The sequence below is a fragment of the Callithrix jacchus genome, chromosome 4 (genome assembly GCF_049354715.1).
Source record: "Callithrix jacchus isolate 240 chromosome 4, calJac240_pri, whole genome shotgun sequence".
Lineage (NCBI taxonomy): Eukaryota > Metazoa > Chordata > Mammalia > Primates > Cebidae > Callithrix > Callithrix jacchus.
The window spans coordinates 145,192,357-145,214,541 of NC_133505.1; the positions used below are offsets into that span (position 1 = coordinate 145,192,357).

The 22,185-nt window shown below is 43.3% G+C and overlaps 1 protein-coding gene across 12 annotated transcripts in view; it reads right to left on the reverse strand.

The window, feature by feature from the left end:
- Positions 1–2,802: 2,802 nt before the first annotated feature.
- NHSL1 (NHS like 1) overlaps positions 2,803–22,185 on the reverse strand; it is a 147,261-nt gene continuing 127,878 nt past the window's right edge. For 7 of the 12 annotated variants that reach the window (XM_002747087.6, XM_078370170.1, XM_078370171.1 and 4 more), the window contains 3 exons: positions 10,096–13,365; positions 9,433–9,565; positions 2,803–4,805 (listed from right to left, as the gene is read on the reverse strand). In XM_002747087.6, the coding sequence (XP_002747133.2) occupies positions 4,070–4,805; positions 9,433–9,565; positions 10,096–13,365 (4,139 nt within the window). In that variant the 3' untranslated portion in view covers positions 2,803–4,069. Of the gene's footprint in view, positions 4,806–9,432; positions 9,566–10,095; positions 13,366–21,120; positions 21,286–21,579; positions 21,712–22,185 lie in introns of those variants that run through there. The other 5 variants (XM_008995154.5, XM_008995156.5, XM_035296847.3 and 2 more) reach the window with 2 other exon arrangements.

Consider the following 22,185-nt stretch of genomic DNA (forward strand, 5'->3'; position numbering starts at 1 on the left):
AGTGCCATTGAACTAGAGTGCACTGCTACTATGTGGGCACTTTGGACTCTGTGTTCAGGGACCAGTAGACAAGAAGCCGCTGTCTAGTCAGGGGTAACTGACCCTGAACTCCAAGTGGACGTAAGCCTGCTGTCAGAGGATGGGAGCCAGGAGTAGTGTGCGTTACTAACGTGGAACTTAGCGGATCCGCTGGAGGCACTCGGTACTCCTCGCCCAGCTGTAACTGAAAGGACTAGTGCAGCAACCCTGGTCTGAGAAGTGTTTGGTCTCAGGACCTCAGGGCCTCAGGAATGAGAGCCTGGTTTATACTACCAAAAAAGCCACCAAGACCAGCTAAGATGACAGTTGAGGAATTTAGAATGAAAGGGGGAGTAATGAGGACGAGCTGTGACTCCAAAACCATTTGCAGGAAGGTGCTATAGTTGGTCTCACCAAACTCCTCTTTCAAAATTTATCCTCAGGAAGAGAGGTCCATGGCACCCTGGAGCAGTCACTCTCTGCATGTTTTTCGGGAAGTGGATCCATATGGGCAAGGGGTGGACTGTGGTAGGCATGGAGAGGTGCCACTTAGATCCCCCTTTAAGACAAGACGTGCCATCCAACTGCAAGGAGCCACCAGCTGCTACTTCACCAGGGTCCACCTTAGCTTTCAAGCTGAGGTCACACTAGTCTCAAGACAGGAGAGGTTGGTGGCCAATGATTTCAGTAAATTATGGAAATTGAGAGCATGCTCTTCTCAGAGGGGGGCAAGCACCTAGGATAGAAGGACCTAGCTGTTTCAGTCCAACACAGAACTCCACCAATGAGTGATCTTTTTCCCAGAGTTCCCCTGGGATGGCAGCTCACCTGCCTCCTGTCTCATCCTGCTTCCTCTTTTCCTTTCAAAGGTGCTTACTCCAATAAAAGCTTTGGTATTCTGAGTATCTCAGTGTCTACTTCTTGAAGAGCCTAAACTGGCAGTAGGAACATGCCCCTTACTGGTAGCTCATCTGTATCTTCTATTTTTGGGCTTCCTTGTCTTTACCTAGCACATGAGAAGCATTTGTTAGGACTTTTTTTCCACTGCTGAACAAATGACAGATTGCTCTCCTCCTTCTTCTGTGAATAAAGGCTGGCCTCTGCGGGAGGTAGGTCAGAGCAGGCAACTGAGAGAAACTGTATTCGTTACCGCGTTATTAAAGAAAGTGGACCAAGAACCAGGTCCATGTTACATTCAAATGACCCTCTATTCCCCCAACAACATCCTCGCATCTGCCAAAGCAAATTATCCCGCTGTGCTCATTTTATGATGAAATCAGCATCACATATAGGCTGAACCCCTCTACAGCAGAACCAAGAAAGCCACTTTTTCCCCTCTCCTCCTAAGATGCCAGCACAGAACAGGGCGCCAGCAGCTCCTTTTCACTGTGATTCTCTTAAGGAATATACTGTCACCCCCACAGGGAAAGCAAGAGGTCAATCAAGATTCTTCAGAAATAGTGGAGGCCAGAAATCAGATAGCATTGAGGTTGTTTCCAGCTGAGACCAAACGGTCATTTGTTTCTCTCACCACTGTTAGAAACCAAAGTGGAAATAACTTAGGGTGGGGCTTATTGTCTATGATTACCTGGAACTTAAAGCATCAGGGTACGAGGAGAGCCGTCGGATCTACCCCTGTGGAGCTTTGGAATAAGATGCGGTCTGTACCAAGCGGCCCCATGAAGTAGGTAGCCACGCGGAAGGCGCTGTGTTTCAGGAATGAGTCTTGATTCTTGTCTCCCTGTATTTCATCCATGCCTGTGAGAAGTTCTCACGTTTCTACACACGCCAAGTCATCTGAACTGCCAGGCAACAGTTATTCCTATTTTATTCCAAAGTCCATAGGACACGATGTGGAGTTGTTTTTCCACATGCTGTTGCAGATGGCGCCATCCAGTGTCTGTGATGTTCCCTCTCTTCCCTGCTGAGGCCTCACCTCCCCCAGAGACCTTCTGTTCTCACTGCTTTTCTCTTTGTATCCAGCAGAACACTCAACAATTCTGTACAAGAAGACTTATCTCATTATTTAAAAAAAAAAAAATGCATGTACGAACAAAAAGAAATGTTTCAAATATTTACAATTGTTTTATTCAAAGCAAATTTAAATACGAATTTTTCATTAAAAATGGGGATTTAAAAAGTTTTATAGTGTTATGTTGCTTTATCTTTGCATAAATTATGTATTAAAGATTTCTGATATTCTAGTCTTTTTTAGGCAGCTATGAGAAGATTTCATATTCAAAAGCCAATGCCACTTTTCTAAAGAACAAACAATCTTTGTGCCAAATTAGTAGACAGTTGCTCCAAATCTCTGGTCTTGATTTCTGGTTGTGTGAAGAGCAGTGTTTTGTTTTCTTCAGATATGGGGTCTTCATTCTTTAGGTGTGTTTTTGCCTCAAAGCCATTTCTAATGGGTATCTGAAGTTTTAGTTTATAAGTCTCATCATGATTTGGCCTGTGCAATCCAGCTTTTAGATACTGTTTTCATACCCCCAAAAGATGGCAGGTGGTAGGTACACTAGATTCAGACCAAGAATCTCCACATTGTCATCCTAAGTCCTTCTAAGGAAGAAGACAAGACTCTGGCTTATTTAACAAATAAAGGAGACTAAGTACACGGATGTTAAGGGAGTAAGGGTGAGGGCAATAAGACTGACATTAAAATAAAGACTTCGAACGCTTTTGCCCCATGTCTAAAATTGTCGGAAAATCTGATCAGAGAAGATTAGAAGATAATTAGCAACTCAATTATTTATAAACAAATATAAAAATGCACAAACCAAATGATGCAAAAAAATCTTTTTAATCTAAAAATTCATTTCCCAGGGCTAATTGATAGCCAAGCCCTACCAATTTTTATCAGTTTATTTGACTAACAAGAGCTAGTCAACATTTTCTTCAAAGTAAGATCATAGATTTTGACAAATCTTTCTGAATTAGGACATGATACCGTAGGCAGTTCAAGGGAAAAAACAGGCATAACTTTTTCTTTGGTGATCCCAAAAGGATATCCAAAAATTAGCAAATGTTGACATTTCAAGTGACAGGAAATTGCCTAATGAAAGTTTAAACTCTGGTTAAAAAAACAAAACAAAACAAAACAAAAAAAAACTGTTGTAAAAGGAAAAGCTCCACCCATAGTTCTGTAGTGCAAGTTTTCAAATTTAGTTCTGAAAAATAATTTTATTTCATAGGCAGGAAACAAATTCCAGCAGTGTATCACTTATTCCTCTCCAACTCTGCCCCTCTGTCTGTCCACACCACTTCAGTTCTCAGCTTCTACTCAAGGAGGAAATTCATTAGAAAATGACCCACACTTCTAAAAATCAGGCTACAATTGTGTGTATGTGGCTGCACAGCAGCAGGCACCAGATTACAGCATTGCCACTTCTACATGTTTGACATTTTCATAAAAAAGAAAGTCTACCTCCCCCAGAAAAAAGTACCTGAACCAATTAGTCACTTAGCCTCTTCCCAGCTTCTCTCTGCTCACCACAACCTGCCTCCCCTCAGCAGCACACGTGAGCATATATCCGTGTGTTCTGTGCATTAAGAACCAGCAACTCTACCACCTTTCTTAGAAGTAACATCTTCTCCTTTCTTACGGAACTCGCCAATTTCCATAAACGTAATGCTTTGAAAGCAATTACCGCCTAGTCCGGAGGACTCCGTTATTCTACACCAAGCTTAACTCTGGCTTGCTTTCTTCTATTTCTGTACATGTTGTTTGTGTATATGTGTATTTTTAAAAATTAAAAAGTGTTGAAAATGCACACACACACACCCAGCATTTAGGAAAAAAAAAAATCTTCCCCAGGAAGCACTTTCAGAAGTTTAAGCTTCTACTTGTTCTTAAGCCACAGGGCAAGTGCCAAGTGAGTCCTAAATAACTTTCACTCACACTGCAGGGCAGGCAACTCCGGGGCCCACAGCACAGACGCAGGGTAGCATCCCTGGGCGAGAAGGGAGGGCGCCTGGCAGGCTTCATAGAGTGCTGCATAGCTCATCTCCCCACCCCCCCGTGTCACCTGGGAGAGTTATGATCTTGGCCCTAACTCTCCTCGCTCAGAGAACCGCCACATTGCGGGGAGGGCGCTCTGCCTTCTGCACCCGCTGTCCCATCCATGGGGCGGAGGGCCGGGGGCTGCAGGGAGGCAGCAGGCCCCTCCCCACAGAGCAGGCCGCCCTCATCCATCTCCTCCCTCGCCAGTCCGTCCAGGGAACATCCCTCTGCAGTGCCCAGGGCACCGCAGGCTCTGCTGTCCACAGGCTCCATGGCCTCCCCTTCTCCCTCCGAGATGACGGTCATGGGGCTGCTCTGGATCCGGTTTCGCAGGCTGTACCTGCTGCTGGCGGCTGACGGCGGCGTTCGACTGCGGCCGTACCTGGGGCCGGAAAAGGACAGACTCCGAGGCATCAAGCCTTCATTCTTGGCCCACTCCTCCTGTGCCCTTCTGTTCTTGCTTGGGGAGCAGCTTGATGGGCTCTCGGGGGCGTCTGGCGAAGGCTCTGACCTTGACCTCTGGAATCTGGGGTCGGTGTTCTTGAGCATCTCTGCTGCAGACATGCGGGCGCTGGTGTCTGAACGACTGCCCTTTTTTAGCAGCAGAGCTTTGAAGTTGTCACTGCTGGTGCTGCTCTTTCGGATGCTTCTCTGAATGGATCCCACTTGTTTTGGAGAGGCCAGGCTCGGGGCAGTGCCGGTGGGTGTCACTGGTGGGGAGGGAGAATGGTTTCGGGAGTGGTCATCATCTGAATCTCTACGGCCGAGGACTTTCCTTTTGGATCTGAGATTTAATAACATTAAGACAAAGGTTAATTCCCAAGGGACCACAGGCTGTCAGCCACAACCACTCTGCTTCTCTTAAGTCACATCTTCCGGTCACCATCTACTGGGCAAAAAAGTTTACTTTTGACTGGGCATGGTGGCTCACACCTGTAATCCCAGCATTTTGGGAGGCCAAGGTGGGAGGACCATTTGAGCTTAGGAGTTCAAGACCAGCCTGGGCAACATAGACCTTATCTCTATTCCAAAAAAAAAAAAAGAGAGAGAAGAAAAAGTAGTAAGTGAATAATTTATTTTTAACTTTGAAAAACTACAACACCGACACGAAAAAGAACAGCTCATTGTAAGACCGCACGAGCCCATAACTCACCTATGATAATCATGAATTATGGTCACTCTCCTTTTGTCTCCACTCTTCCAATTTGAAACAAATCTTACACACTGTATTAACTTACTTCGGATAGGACCATTTCCAAAAGTTTTAACAATGGCCAGGTTTCCTTAATCTCTCCTAGATGGGCTGATTCGAAGTGCATTTCACATGCTGACCCTCCTTTCTTTCCACGCTTCCTTTTCTTGTTCCATACCAGAATACCCCCTGTACTAAGACGTACTCCACTCCAGGTCCGAGAACAACTCCTCAGCTTCACATTCTCAGTTATTCTAGAAGTTGACATCAGAGCAGTCTTCCTCAGCTCTTCCAGGACCACGTGCCAACTTCTAGAAATTTAGCCTTCCAGAAAACAAAAGTGAAGCCTCCGGGCCAGATTGTGTTTCATGATTGACTTCAGCAAACCTCGCACTGATCAAGAAAATGTGACGGGTGGGGTGAGCGGGGAAGATGAAGGGGCGAGCAAAGAAAGTAAAAGGTTTCCTGTAGGTATTTCTCGTCCTGAGTCTCTAAGAACGTCACTGTTCAATGTGCTTTCCATTGCCAGTGATGCAGAGATGATAAACCCAGTGAGCCAAGTGGCCCCTTGCTGGTCTCTTCATGAGAACAACTCAGTGTGTGTCTCTTAGCTAAGCACAGGAGAACTTGCTTTAAGGAAACTTGACACAGTTAATAGAATAAAGATGTGGGTGTATCTCTTTTCCTGCTATCAAGTTGTAGAATGGGCAGGAGGGCAAGGTTGAGTATGGTATCTGTACATACAGATTAAGAGTTGAAACCAGACTCTTCCCACTTCTTGCTGAGAGACCTGGGGGCAAGTTACCTATACATGCTGTGCCTCCTCACTTACAAGATACCAACCTCACAGGTTTGTGAAGATTAAGTGAAATAAAGAAGCTATATAACTCCCACTGCTAAAGCTTCCTTGTTCTGTCCTCTTGGGCAAGTGGACATTTCTGACTGTGTTTCCTATCACAAAAGGAGGAATAAGAGTATATAGGTCACAGTTTGCCGAAACAGCCATAATCGGTCAGGCATAGAGCAGGTGCTTGACAAACCTTTGAATGTCACATAGAAAGTTGATTCAGTTTTTATGTGGCTTACACAGCAGGACAGAGGGCAGGATGGGCCCACGCTGGCTACCCTGGGCTTGGTGTTCCCGGGGTCATCTCCGTCCTTCTGCTCAAAAAGAAGCCACTAAAGCAGAGGGTGGGAAATGGTAAAGACTCAATATAGAGTCTGAAGGGTGGCCAGAGTGGACAGGGCACCAGACTCTTTGGGACTGCAGAACACGGCCTACAACACAGGTTTCATGGTCCCACTCAGTAGTCAATAAATGTGGTGCCCTGATATGAGTTAGGACCCGCTGATCAAACCACAGACATCCTAACATCTTGAAATTGCCGAGCTAGAAAAGATGTTACAAACGGTCTAGTCCAACCACTTTTGGCTTCCGAAAAGGTAACTGGGGTCTAAAAAGTGAAGTCACACAACTTGTTAGTATGACAGCTAGGACTTGAGGGACTATCTTTGTCCTTACAGCACATGGTCTCATCACTTACATGGTCTGCTCCCCAAAACAGCTCTGCTCATTTCATTCTTTTAGGTATTGGCTGGTGGCTTAATTTTTAATTTAGTTTTTAAATGGTGAGGGTACACTGAGACCCATTAAACAAGTCACAACTACACTTGATTAAAAGGATGACCTTTAACTGTGACACAGAATTAAGAAAGAAGATGGAGTGACCAGCCCAGGCAACATGGTAAAACCAGGTGTCTGCTAAAAATATGAAAATTAGCCAGGCATGGTGGCACATGCCTGTAATCCCAGCTACTCAGGATGCTGAGGCAGGAGAATCATTTGAATCTGGGAGGCAGAGGTTGCAGTGAGCCAAGATCGTGCCCCTGCACTCCAGCCTGGGCAACAGAGTAAGTGAGACTCTGTCTCAAAAAAAAAAAAAAAAAAAAAAAAAAAAGAAAGAAGAAGATGGGATTCTATGAAAGCACTGTCATCTCTCGAGAGCAGGTGCCCACTAAAATAATTAAATCTAAATGTACAAATTCTTTGCATATACATACACACAGACACACACAAATATGTATTTTTAAGGAAGATGTCTATAAAAAAGTGCTTAAACAGTTAACACTGATTTAAAAACTAATTACTTCAATAAATATAAAAACTTCACACCTCAACTGGTGTTCTACATTTTCCATCTGGCTTTAAATCTGAAGCGAATTAATTTGCATTATAAAATCTGGAAGCTGTGTTTCAACTTAGATATTCTTTATTTTAAATTATGAGCTTATGTGCTGAAGGACATAAAAATAAAGCCCTAAAAAACACAGACAGTAGATAGGTTTTTACTATGTCTGCTAATTTATTCTCTACACTACAACAGAAATTAGCATGTGTCCTCGCGCTCTCTCTGCAGTCAGTTCCTAAGGCCTAGTTGGCTTTTACTTCTCTCATGCGCACACTGAATACTACAAACTGACCAATTTCTACATCTGCAGTCGATGTAATGCCCTAGTAATAAAAACCACACATTTTTCAGTGCCTTAAGAAGGTTGCCAAAATATAGAAGAAACCTTTGGCATATTTTTGGGAAAAAATATGCAGTAATTCGGACCCACAACAGTTGGGTTTCCTCACTAGAACCAAGTATTTAGTACATAGAACAACCAGGCAATGCAAATCTTCTCTGTAGATGGCTACTATAAATAGCTAAATGTGCCTGTATATTTAGCAATTCAGTGCATTCCATACTAAATGAAATACTTTGAATCTTGGAAGAATCTTCTAATGGTTAAATACCAGTTGGTTTTATTTAATTCAGGAAATATTTATTGAGTGCTTATTATGTGTCCAGCATGGTTAAGAGTCAGAAACATCTGTGGGAACTTCTAGAATTGCCACTAAAGTTTCAAAGGATGGATCACTGATCATTTCTCTGTTTTGAGAAATAATTGGATAACTACTGTTTTACTTCTAATGAGATTAACAAAACCAGCCCATGTTAACGGAGGTAGTCTTTAGGATCTATTATACCAATACTAGAGGAGCGATGTAAAGAGCATAATTATTCACAAGCACATTAATTCACCAGCTTCATTATCCCCACACCAAGTTAGATGCTTATGTGTCGCATGGAGAGTTTCCGGTAGGTACAGCACTATGTTTTTCATCTTATGCATTAGTCTTTTCAGTGAGATTCCAAGAATAAAGAGTGCTCATAGAAGATCATTCACACACAGAATCAAATGATTCCTATAGAATCAATCATTTGATTCCTATAGAATCATTTGATTCTTTGTTTCAGGAGGTTAAAAAAAAAAGGATCTTCATTCAAAGCAAAATAAGGCCTTGGCAACATAAGGACATTCATTAGAGTTACCTGGAAACACCGTGGTAAAGAGGTCTAGAAGGAAGCCAAAGGCTTAGTAGCATTATGGCTTCAAGTACTTGCACATAAACCGTCATCAGTTCTCACAGTGGCACTGTTGTGGGAGTGCTCAGCTGTTTACAATCAGAAAAGTGTCGCGATAAATAAAACTTTAGTGCTAAATCATATTCACTCTTAAAGATGAACATACATAAAAACTGTAACCACTCAGGCCATTATTTTGAAAATTTTATCCTTTTTTGTTTTTAAACCCAAAGATTTCTGCTGCCAGTAGATGGCACTCGTGGTATACAGCAACAAGCACACATCACTCTTGTTCCTGCTCAAAGAGACGCACTCTTTTATAGAAACATTTAAGCAGCCAAAGAAACGGCACTGTATAATCGTGGTTTTTCTGTAAAATGGAAAAAACAATACTAAACTAAAACCTCCTGAGGAGGAGAGTCCCGTGGAGCTGTCTGTGCATTCTGAATCCACAGAACGCAGCATTCCTCACCCCACCGCACTGTCAGTGCTTTAACCCCACTCTTGCTAATACTCTGTCTTATGACTGCCACGCTGCACTCCTTGCCAGGAAGAGCAGCGCCTACCAGAAGGTATCACATTGAGCCTCTGTCCCCAATGTCATAAAAATCAGTGAGACAAAGTGAAACAGAAATTGGACTCAGAGGAAATAAAACTATAGGAACCCACTAAAAAATCAACAGTAAAGTTAAGGAGTCATGATTGGGTGACAGAAGAAACTGTAAGGAAGAAAAATAAATCGAGGGGCCACTTGGAAAGAAGGAATTATAAAGTAGATTAAAGTCAGAGGAGGGAGTGTGAACTACCTGTGAATAGCTGCAAAAAGGTCTTCTGTGGTCCTGGGCCGACTGGGGGTCATCACCTCATCACTCCCGTCGTCCTTGAGGAAGTCACAGGCCTCCGAGGATGAACAGGCTGCACTGGCCTCCGGTACCCCAGCTATGGAAAAGCAGGCAGGCACGCAAGACGCTCAAGTGACTACAATTTCAGTCCGCAGCCAAGCTTCTAAATATGCTGCTTCCCTGCCATTCCTGACAATGTGAGAACCACAGGGAGATGCCGTGGGTCTGTAGTTTGATAGTTTACAAAGACGGGGAAAAATGACACTAGCCTGAGAGCCAGAGCTCATTCTTTGTTAAAGTATAGAACGCCTAGGGCATCTCTCTTAAATTTTGTTGCAACGGTTCTTGGGAGGTGTTACCCACTGCTATTTAATACCCAGCCTGCTGCAGATTATCTCCATGCCCCTATTTTCTGCCATTCCTTTAGGTCTAGATATTAAAAATAATAACAAAATGCAAAGCTGGTAACTTAACCTGTTTTAGCACAGGAAGCCCACATACTGCTAGTTTTCACATGACTTTGATCTACCTGGGTTCTTTCTACATGTGAGCATTCAACAACTCTATCTGGTTCAGCTGCATATGGGCAGAGGGCACAGGAGAGAGAAGCCAGGAAGCCAGACTCACCTGCTCCGTCCTGTTGAGACAGGCAGCTCTCCCCATCGCCCCCAGCATCTGCACTGTTCTCGGCTGGCTCTTCCTGCTTGGGAGCCGGTGAGACATTGGGCTGTACCATGGGGACATTGGCTTCCACTCTGTCGGGGGACACGGATCCTGCAGCTCCTCCCTTAAGAACCGAGGTGCCAGGGTGCGTGGCATGAGAGCCAGCTTGGGCTGCAGAACTCTCTTTTGCCTCTTTGCCATACACAGAGTCTTCCTCTCCCCTCGTGGGGCTGGGCGCGGCTCGGAGGGCTTCGCTCACGTTCTCTGCGGGCTCCACTGCAAAATCTTTCTGCGGAGGTGGTACCACCAGGAACAGTTTGGGCTTCTTGGAAATGGGGGGTGGCTTCCTGCTGGGTGAAGAGTCTGGGAGTGGGGTGGTGCTGGGGCTGGGCCGAGCCTCTGCCTCCCCAGCGCTCGGAGCTCCAAGGCTGCTGTGCTCGGCCACACTGCCATGGTCACCCTGACTCGAGCTCTTGGCAGGCGTTGGAAGCAAGCTTGTCACAGAGGCAGACTGGCTTTCACTCTCCATTTCATTTGTGCTATTTCGGGATTTCAGGAAAGCAGATGGCTTTAAGTGGTACTGTGGAGCGACCGGAGTTCGTTGTTCCCGAGCTGCTTGTTCAGACAACGGTGCTGCCTCGGCACCCAAGTTCTTTCTCACGGGCCTCAACTGCACCATTTGCAATGCTTCTGTGGTTATCAGGGGCATCGGGGGCCTGCTGGTCTCCTCCTTGGTAGAAGGCGGCCTCAAGAATCCCTGGGAGGACTCTGGCTGGCCAGAATTTGTGAAAGAAGGCCTGGTGTCTTTCATGAATTTGGGGTCAAGAGGTGGGGCGGGTGGGGGCTCTGAGGAAGGTAAGAAAGGTGGGGGTAATGGCAAGGACACAGTTGAATCTGGAAGAAGGGGGCTCAGTGCAGTGGGGGGAGGAGAAAGGCACCAATCAGGTAGGGAGCAGAAAGCAGTGAGAGCTTCTGGCGGCGGAGGGGGGAACACAGGAGAGTGAGGCAGAGGAGGGCCCTGGGAACAGTCTGCAACAGGAGGTGGAGGAGGAAAGAAAGGAGACCTGTCTGCAGGACAAGGGGATGGAGGAGAGGGAACAGGAGGAGGAGGAACCAGGGGAGAGCCCACAGCTGGATCCAGCTTCTTCACAGTGCCACTCCCTTCGTTAGAAGTGTTAGAGGAAAGAGAAGTGGACGACGACGAAGTGGATATTGAAGATATCAGAGAGGACTTCCTTTCTGGTACCTTGGGCTTGGGCTTCCCCTTCCCATTTGCTGGTGACATTGATTTTAAAAACAAAGGCACAGGGGTGAGTGCTGTGGGTGTATTTGACTGGCTGGAATACCCACTGGATGGAGAAATCACTCTGTGTGACTTCTCCGGTGACATGATCTTTGGTTTGACTGAAGCACTGGGCACTTGGGGCATTGTGGCTCTGGACCCTTCTTGGACATGGCGGACTGGCCCGTTCCCAGTGGGCGCCCCGTTGCTGGCTGAACAGCCCCCTGCTGGGTTCCCCGGATCTTCCTGCATGCCCGTGTAGTCAATGTAGTAACCCCAGGGGTCTGTGTACTCTGACTTGACGCTGCTCGTGTCACTCTGCGATGGTGTGACCCCACACAGGGAGTAGACATTGGGGGTGGTGGCAGACGTCATGCTGCTGCCAGCACTGACTGTGCTCTGGCTCCGGGAGCGGGGCAGCCAGGGCTCTTCCAAGTCACTGCAGGGGCTCTGGGATGGCGAGCTGCCACCCTTGCCTGGGAGGCTCAGCTGCAGCGAATGCTGGAGTGTGGCGATCAGGCTCTCGCTAAGCACCTGCCCGTTGGACTGGCTGCTCTTCTTGGGAATCCTGCGGAGGGAGTCTGTCCGGGAAGGTGGCAGGGGAGGCTTCTTTGCTTTTTTCAAAGAGATGCTTCTTGACAGGGATTTATCCTGGTAATTGGATCGGTCCCCCTGGTTTTTCTGAGCTCTTCCATCAAAAACATTGACCACACTGTGCCTGGGGTTCCCAAAGCCATCGCTGCTATTGCACAGATTCCCAGATCCATGTCCAGAGTCAGCATGCAGAGATGTGCAGTAGCCATCGTGGTCCTCAGAATACAGTGACCCAGCATCCTCTTTGTTGGATGTTTGGTCCAAACTGCAGCTGCTCATGTTACTTGTGGGAGTGGAGTAGCCAGGAGTTGCTAAATGTGGCTTCAGGGGTGATGCCCTTCCATTACCTGAGGCTTTGTATTCCCAGGGCTCCAAGCTGCTGTGTCCTCCACCCCCTGAATAACTAGATTCACTCTTGCCATCCACATCTTGGGGGTGGGCTGGGAAGGCCAGGTTGTTTCTACAATTATATGGCATGGCTTGGGACCCATTCTCCCTATTTGCTGGAGCATTTAGAGAGACTGCCGAGTCACAGAGGGACAACAGTGTGGGTGCACCAGAGGACTGAGGGTCTAAGGCCTGTGAAAGCATGGTGGTGTGACCCTCATTCCAGTGGCGACTGGGAGACTGATGATCATCTCTCACAGCATGCCTGGAGATGAGGTGGTCTCTGGATTTTATCTTTGCATGCAATGAGCTGGAACTTCTACTTTCCAGCTGCCCTGCGCTCTGAGCAGTGTGAATAGCGATAACCTCGGAAGAGGAAGACAGTTTGGCATTTGGGATGATGCTGGTGGAGTAGGCCGCATGAGGAGAAACCACACATGCTGGGCTCGTGACATTTTCACTCTCAAAATGCCTTAGCTCCTGGGATTTGGGTCTCATAAGTGTTCCAGTCCTTGAGGCACCTCCTAAATGGCCTGAGTTTTCATCTGCTTGTGGGTGACCTCTCTGGTAGGGGAAAGTACCATCCATGTCTCCTGCGGGGCCCAGGGGACCCAGCCTCGGCTCAAGAGACTGAATGTTCGCCCTTGCTCCAGAACGCGGAAGACTGTGGAAGCCAGCATCACTGTTGAGGCGGGAAGGGAATACAATCCCTGCAGAATCGCTCAGCACAGACATGTTGCCAGAGGAACCTGAGAAGTGGCCCATCTGGGCAGCAATGCCTTGTCCCTTCTGTGCCCTGATTCTCCTCATGGAAGGTGGTACGACCTTCACTTCCTCCGTCTGACAGCTGGAGTCCCTGGTTTCTGAGCGCTGCCCAGCAGACCGATAGCTATCAAACTTTCCCAGCGTCGAGTAGTGATCGGGGGTGTATACCGAGTGGCCACCAACATCATCTTGGCTAATGCCCGATGCTGGAGATAGAGCAAAAAGAGGCTTGTTACCTGAAAATAAAATCCATAGTTCATCACCTGTACCCTCATCCCCTCTGACAAAATATAAAAATTTTTTTTCTATTTAATTTCCTTTCTCCTGTAGGTACCTAAATTTAAAGTTACTGATAGCTCTAAAATAAAAATCCTTGTCATAAATTTCAGGTACTTCTCTTAATTTGTACTTCCAGTCCTCCTGTGGCTTAAGTGCTGCATATGGAATTCTCAGGCAATCCTTGAAGATCAAGGCTGCTGAGGGCTCAGAGGAGGATTTACTTTTAAATAACCACCTTGCCATAAAGTCTTCAAGGTAGCCTTTTGCCCAGTGGGTGACTCTGCACAGAGCGTCTATCAGGCAGTGACGCATCTTTCCCAAAGGCAGATGAATGTGGTAATTGAACAATAGGGCCACAGAGGTACCATGTTTGAGGGGTACTGGTATAAAACAGTGTTAATTACATTAATTCTTTATGTCAGAAGGAAATTCTAAGGCAAAGAAAATTGATTTGCAGGCCCATCTGTGTTCCAAACATTTCATTATCCATCTGAAGCCATTCTCTGTCTGTTGGTGACATTCAAAATTCAAAAGCAATCTGTTGTGTTCTGGTGGGGGAAACCGGCAGGAACTGATCCAGTGAACATTTCCTCAAATTAGGGTGATTTATTCGTTTGAGTTTTACAACCAAACAGAGAATAGTATGTTAAAAAAAAAAAAAAAGACAAAAAGAAAGAAACACAAGAAAGGGCCAACAGAGAGGGACATGGACGAGGTAAACCTTAAGTGTAGATAAAGTGTTAGATTTCAAGCTACCCCAGAAAGAACAGAGCTTACAAGAAAAAAAAAAATCACAAAGACAAGAACTTACCCAAAGTATACTGAGAAAAAAAGTCAATCCTCAAGACAAATCAAATCTTTAAAAACAGTAGTGAAACAACAGCTTTCCCATGTTATCTCCATCCAACAAAGACCCAAGAACATCTATCTCAACAAGGGCTTTGCCGAGCAATGTGACTCAAGCACAACCCTCTGCGTCAGTGGACACCTGGGAGTGACCCTAGGAGTGATGGGATTCCTAAGCTCCTGACGCATAATCTAACCAGGACAGGGACTGAATATAGAACGCCTTTTGCTCACTCAGATAGCAGAGGGTAGTACTTAAATGACAGCAATGTGCTTTTATCAACCTCAAAGGAGAAGATGGCACCCTGGAAGGAAGGTGCCTGGCATAAAGCCTTCTCCTTCACTGTGATGGAGAGGCATTGTTATATGTATATTTTTAGAAAAGATGATCTGTTTCCTCTCTCTACCGTCTTTCCAGTACCAACTCGCTGAAGACACACAGACACACACACAAACACACGCAAGGCTGTCCCTCACAGAGAGGGAAAGTGGGCAAAAGGGCAGGAATAGAAGAAAAACCCACTTTCAAGAGGTGCAAAGTTTTGCCATTTAGTAACTTAGAAGATAGGAGGTCGACTGGTATTGGTCTATCAGTTTATACAAATTCAATTCCAAACACTCAAAATACCTCATTCCATTCAACAGTGGGTTTTGAATGTCTGGAATTAAACTCATACAAACAAATACATTTTTTTCTTGCAAAATTGTACTAGTATTTGCATGGCGTTAGTGGTAGATTTTTAACCATCTTTAAGTACCATAAACAAAATCCTGATACTTTTGGGTAGCAGTTTTAAATGTGAAACCATTCTAGGCATCTAAAAAAAAAAAAAAAAATAGAAACATAGCTATTTTATTATCCTCTACAGCTAAGTATAACTTTCTTATTAAAATAAAAATATTTCCTAAAGACCTTAAAAAGCATATGAGAAACTAATATATCTTATCACAAGGACCACCAAAATTCTATTCCCAAAACAGACTCTCCAATATTTTCACAGTATAAAAAGTTTCATAATATGATGGGAAACAGATGAGTGCTATAGAGGCATGTTTTATTGTGCTTAGCTTTATTGTGTATTGCAGATAATTGTGGCTTTATTACAAATCGAAGGTTTGTGGCAACCCTGTGTTGAGCAAGTCCATTGGTGCCATTTTTCTAACGTGCTTACTGTGTGTCTCTGTGTCACATTTTGGTAATCCTTGCAATATTCCAAACTTTTTCATCATTATTAGATCTGTTATGCTGATCTGTGACCAGGGATCTTTGATGTTACCATTTTAATTGTTTTGGGGTGCCACAAATCATGCCCACGTAAGACTGCGAATGTAATTGATAAATGCTGTGTGTGTTCTGACTACCACTGGCCAGCTGTTGCCCAGTCTCTCTCCCTCTCTTGGGCCTCCCTATTTCCTGAGATACAACAATAATGAAATTAGGACAATTAATAACCCTACAATGGCCTCTAAGGGTTCAGGTGAAAGGAAGAGTTGCATGTCTCTCCCTTTAAATCAAAAGTTAGAAATGATTAAGCTTAGCGAGGAAGGCATGTCAAAAGCTAAAGCCAAAAGCTAGGCCTTTTGTGCCAAAAACGAGCTGAGCTGTTATTGCAAGGGGTCTATTGGGGGGAACAGGGGAGGGACAGCGTGGGGCGGGGGGAGAGTGGGAGGGATAGCCTGGGGAGAAATGCCAAATGTGGGTGAAGGGGAGGAAGGCAGCAAAACACACTGCCATGTGTGTACCTATTCAACTATCTTGCATGTTCTGCACATGTACCCTAAAATGCAATAAAAAAAAGTGCTACTCCAGTGCATACACACATAAGAAAGTAAAACAGCTTTGTTACTGATATGCAAAAAGTTTTAATGGTCTGGATAGATCAAATCAGCCACAACATTCCCCTTAAGCCAAAGCCTAATCCAGACCAAGGCCCTAACTCTCTTCAATTCTGTGAAAGCTAAGAGAGGTAAGGAAGCTACAGAAGAAGAGCTGGAAGCTAGCAGAGGTTGTTTCATGCGGTTCAAGGAGCCATTTCTGTAACATAAAAGTGAAGCACAAATGCTGATGGAGGAGGTGCAGAAAGTTATCTAGAGGATCTAACTAGGATAATTGACAAAAGTGATTATACTCGACAACAGATTTTCAATGTAGATGAACTGACCTTCTAATGGAAGATGTCATCTAGGACTTTCAGAGCCACAAGTCAATGCCTGTCTTCAAAGCCTCAAAGGACAAACTGACTCTTGTTTGAGGCCAAAGTAGCTGGGGACTTAAAGTTGAAGCCAAAGCTCCTTTACCATTCTGAAAATCCTAGAGTCCTAAGAATTATACTTGAGTCTGCCTGTGCTCTATAATGGAACAAAGCCTGGATGATAGCATGTCTGCTTACAGCATGATTTACTAAATACTTTTAAGTCCACAGTTGAGATCTACTCCCTAGAGGGGAAAAAAAAAGATTTCTTTCATTTACAATGCACCTAGTCAACCAAGAGCTCTGATGAAGAAATACAAATAGACAAATGATGTTTTTATGCCTGCTAACACAACATTCATTTGGCAGCCCATGGCTTGAATAGTAATTGTGACTTTCAAGTCTTACTTTTGTAATGCACTTTGTAAGGCCAAAGCGGCCATAATAGTGATTCCTTTGATAGATCTGGACAAAGTAAGTTGGAAACCTGAAAGGATTCACCATTCTAGCACAGTAAGAACAATTTTAATTCATGGGAGAAGGTCAAAATGTCAACATTAGCAAGAGTTTGGAAGAAATAGATCCAGTTCTCATAGATAACTTCAAGAGGTCCAAGACTTAAGTGAAGGAAGTGACTGCAAATGTGGTAGGAACAGCAAGGAACTAGAGTTAGAAGTGGAGCCTGAAGATGCGGCTGAACTGCTGCAATCTCATGATCAAACTTGAATGATAAAGCATTATTTCTTTCAGATGAGCAATGAAATGGTTTCTTAAGATGGGCTCTCCTAGTGAAGATGCTGAGAACATTGTTAAAATGACAACAAAGGATTCAGAATATTACATAAGCTTAGTTGATAAAGCAGCAGCAGGTTTTGAGAGATTGACTCAAATTTTGAAAGTAGTTCTACTGTGGGTAAAATGTTGGTAAACAGAATACTGTTGTACTGCTGTTTACCAACATTTTACCCACAGTAGAACTACTTTCAAAATTTGAAAGAGAAATCTTTCATGAAAGGAAAGAGCTATCAGTGTAGCCAGCATCACTGTTGTCTTATTTTAGGAAATTGCCACAGTCATCCCTGCCTTCAGCAACCATCACCCTGATCAGTCAGCAGCCATCGACATCGAGGCAAGACCCTTCACCAGCAAAAGGCTTAAGACTCTCTGTAGGCTCAGATGATTGTTCGTATTTTTTAGCAATCAGGTATTTTTAAACTGTATATATTTTTTTTACATAATGCTATTGCACATTTAGTGAGATCACAGTACAGTGTAAACATAACTTTTATAGGCACTGGGAAACCAAAAATTTGTGGGACTTGCTGTACTGCAATATTTGCTTTATTGCAGTCGCCTGGAACTATAGCTGCAATATCCCTGAGGTATGTCTATCTTGATTAAAGAACAGAACAACCTACAAAAAGAGAACTACAAACAAGTATAGACCACTTAGGTGCTGCTCAGACTTGATAGGATTTTCAAACATAATGTAAAAAAAATAATTATTTATACTTTTTCTTTTATTAATATTTCAAAATTTTAAAAAATGTAATTAAGGATGCTGAATAAAATATTTAGTTTAAGGTTTAGGATATGAATTTTTAAAGTCTTATCAAGAAGATAGTTTCTTAGTATAAACTACCAAAAATTATCATAAAGAGGGTCCTTTAAATGAGGGTTTTTCTGCTTATAGAGTATGCATTGGGATAAGTTCAGTAGCCAAGGGTAATGTATATATCAACAAAATAATCCTACGATTCTAAAAGATGAAGCCTCATAATATGATGCTCAGATACTTTTCTGTATAGTTTTTTTATTTTTTATTTTTCCCGACAGATTTTCAATCTTGTTGCCCAGGATGGAGTGCAATGGTGTGATCTCGGCTCACTGCAACCTTCATCTCCCGGGTTCAAGCAATTCTCCTGCTTCAGCCTCCCAAGTAGCTAGGATTACAGGCATGCGCTACCACACCCAGCTAATTTTGTATTTTTAGTAGAGATGGGGTTTTTCCATGTTGGTCAGGCTGGTCTCGAACTCCTGACATCAGGTGATCTGCCCGCCTCGGCCTCCCAAAATGCGGGGATTACAGGCATGAGCTACCATGCCCGGCCCATTTCTGTACAGATTTAAGATAAAAGAAAACATTCAAAATGTCCAATTCACTGAAATTAAAGGCAACAAATTTTAGGTTACCAGATAAGCTTTGGAAGTAATCATTAAATATCATACCTTGATTTTAAAGTGTTATATATTGGCTAGTCTCCAGAGTCTATTATTTATGGATTTTAAAATATAAACTGCATATAATTAAGCATAATATACCTTTCTAATTCACAGACGTACCTCTCTATGGTTAGATTTTTTTAAAAATCCAAAGCTCCTGGCAACTTGGGCAATGTCTATTGGACAGGGTGCATCTTTCCTAGTGAATGCCTTTCCTTTGGGCCATCCTTTTCTTTTTTGTCTAATTTGTTTGACTGTGCTATACTTCCCCTTTATGTCTTATATCTAGAATAAGATTAGATTAATTTTAAAGAAAATATGAAGTGTCTGTTTTTGATCATCATTATCTAGGCATGATTTGGTAAACATTACCTAGATATACTACCTGGGTGGTATAAGACTTCCAAACTAGAGTCCTTACAAGTGTAAAACACTGGGAAAAAAGGCAAGATCAACCAAAAGTCCTGAAAAGGGAGAACAAATAAATATACGATCCAATATTTTTGCTAAATAAAACTGTATATAAATGTTAACTCCTCATTCTATCCAGCAATCCTCCAACCAGCCTATCTATAGAATAAGAGTCCTTGTCTAATTATCTTTTTTTTAAAAAACTAGCTCTTAGAAACGGTTGTCTCCGTTGACCTCCAGCTCTAATCTAGGTCATGTCATCGACCGCAATGATATTGACTGTCTCGTGTCTGACAACGGTCACAACCCAGACAATGTGGGGAAAGCTATTTTCTTCCCTCCAGCATTAGTGGCAGTTCCATGTCACATGTAAAAGAGAAATGAATGTGGATTCCATGGATTTAATCACTGATTTTAAAAATACCAGAATTACAAACGACATGATTTACTAACCTGGCCAGATCATTCCAGTAAGATCAAAGAAGCAACTGAGTTATTGGCTTCCATAATGTTTGGTTTAGTAATAAAAACGATAAAAATTCGTAACTCTCATTCTATATGTCATATTACATATGCATATAGAAAATGTACATGGAATACTTATGTGTATGTGCATCTTTATTTGGGCCAAACTATCCTTCTGATTTTACAAAGGGCCCAAATGTCTGTTTTTAAAGTCATTCCTTGAAGGCACATCTCTAAAAAGACCAGTTAAAGTATACATGTTGTTGAAGTGCTTTAAGAAATTACTCCATTAACTATCTACTAAATCTATGCTATGAGTACAGATTCGTTTCCAAATTAGTTAGCTGTCACTTCAAGAATGGAAAAAAAGCCTGAAAGAATAAGGCAAAGATAAGCTGAGAAGAGAGAGAGAAAGCACACAGGTGTCCTTAAGGTAGCTTGGGGGAAGGTGCCGGCAGACCTCAGGTAGTCACAGAGGAACCAAGACAGACTTCACAATCCCACAGGAACAGCTGCAGTCTTGCCTTTGTTTGTAATAAACCAATCCACTCTAGAATAGGCCGAGCATCTGTATACCATCTGGGTCACTATGGCTACCTGGAGCAAAGGCTATTCTCATCTGACTGTTGCTACAGCACAGAAAGCGGAACATATACACTACAAAAGTGGACAGCAGTAAAGGAGAAAATGCCAGCTAAAGAAAAGTGAGTCCATGCTCTCTAATACGAGGCATTCAAGTCAGGGTGTCTGGGAAAACAGAGAAGCACAATGCCTGCAGCACCCAGCAGCTGACATCCAACCTCAAGGTACTGGAACAGACATATCACTATTCCTGGTTAAACTCATTTTGACTAAAAGACTAACTGGAAATCTCAGAAACAATGACTCTGAGTTTCTAGGGTATAACTAGAGTAAATAAAAACATCAGGTAAAAGTAACTATTAGGAAATAAGTCCATCGTTGGCCAAAGAGGAAAGAACACGTTTCAAGACAGGTAGTATTAAGTTTCCTATAATCATCACCATAGTAGCTATTAGGTTTATGGTAGTACCAGGTACTAATCAAGTACCAAAGGCCTCACATGCATAAATTGTTCTCCAACAACCCTACGATGGAGGTTCTCTTAACATCACCAAGCCCATTTGTCAAATGAGGAAGTAGACTCAGAGAGATGAAGTTAACTGAGGTCACCCAGAGAGCAAGTGGCAGAGATAGGGTTCAACCGAGCAGGCTGGCACTGGAGTCCTACCCCTAACCCAAAAGTTATGCTATGATGCCTCTGCAGACATTCTTGCTGGGCCCTATTAAAAAACAGGAAAAGGAAGTTAATCTAGAAAGAGGAAAACAAAAGGATTATCCAAAGCATGTATTAAGACAACCAGAAACGAAACGGTTCAGTAAATAAACAACCCTCTTCACCAGCCAAAACATTTTTTTCTGTTTTCATCACAGGTTGAACATAAAGAATTAAGAAGCTATGAAACTGTTTCACTGAAAATAATAAAGGCACTATCCAATATAAATGACTATTTTATCTATATTTACCAATAATCCCAGACTGTTGTTTCTGATGAGAAAATGCCACCAGCAGTGTCATTATAGTTATAGTCAAAGTCCATATTCGTAATTCGATGTCCTAGAATGACTCTTCTGTTTCATGAAAACTTAAGATCCAAATGAAAAGTAAATTTAATTGTGGAAATAACTATTGTTCCATGTCACACAGCGATGATGAGGTAACTATCAATTTCTATCATCCCAGTTAATCATTTTTATGTAAGCTCTTCCCCAGCCTTGTACCTTCTCCCCAAAATTCAATCAACTCTTTCTCTCCATGGGATGTTAAGATTTGAACCTACTGCCTCATTCAGGAAGGAAGCTGGCCCTTTGGGGCATCAAACGGCTATCAGAATGTATCGATTTGATAAGCACCACAAATGAGGTTAGCGCAGTAAGGCCGAGCGGCAGTGAAGGGCAACAGAATACAGTTCTGATTAGCCATACCTAGCTCCTTCTGTATGTTGTCAGGGACTCCTGTAATAGTCTTTCTCCTTTTGACTTTCTTCGGTCGTCTTACCAGAGTGTCTGTGTAAATTAGAGACCGCCGAAGGCTGGCCTGGCGATCGAAATTCTCCCCTAATGCAGAGCAGTAGAACAAGCAAAGCAATGTTATTTTCAAGCAAGCTGACACCATGCACTTTCTTCCAGAAGCTTGTTGTAAAATGATAAGAAGGTATTAATAATGTTAGCCAGTCACATGATGATGAATGCTGAAGGGCAAAAAAGGAAAGAAAGCACATTATCATCGTAAGGCTGTTTTCCAAGTTCTACCTGTGTGTCCTTCCAAAGGAAGCACCTTGATCTCATTTTCAAATGAGCTGGAGTAGCAAATGCAAATTCAGTAACACGCTGGAAGAGTGATTCTGTGTTATTTAACAAAACAAAATTTTGCAAATGTTTCACATATAGCCTCTGGTCACCAAAACCACTCTACCTCAGCGTGAAGGTGGTGACGGTAATAAATACGTTTTAATCATCCGGTTATCCTGCAGAGATCAACATTAATTTCTTGCCTTGTGTGCTGAAATAAGTAAATTAATCAAGAGTTCT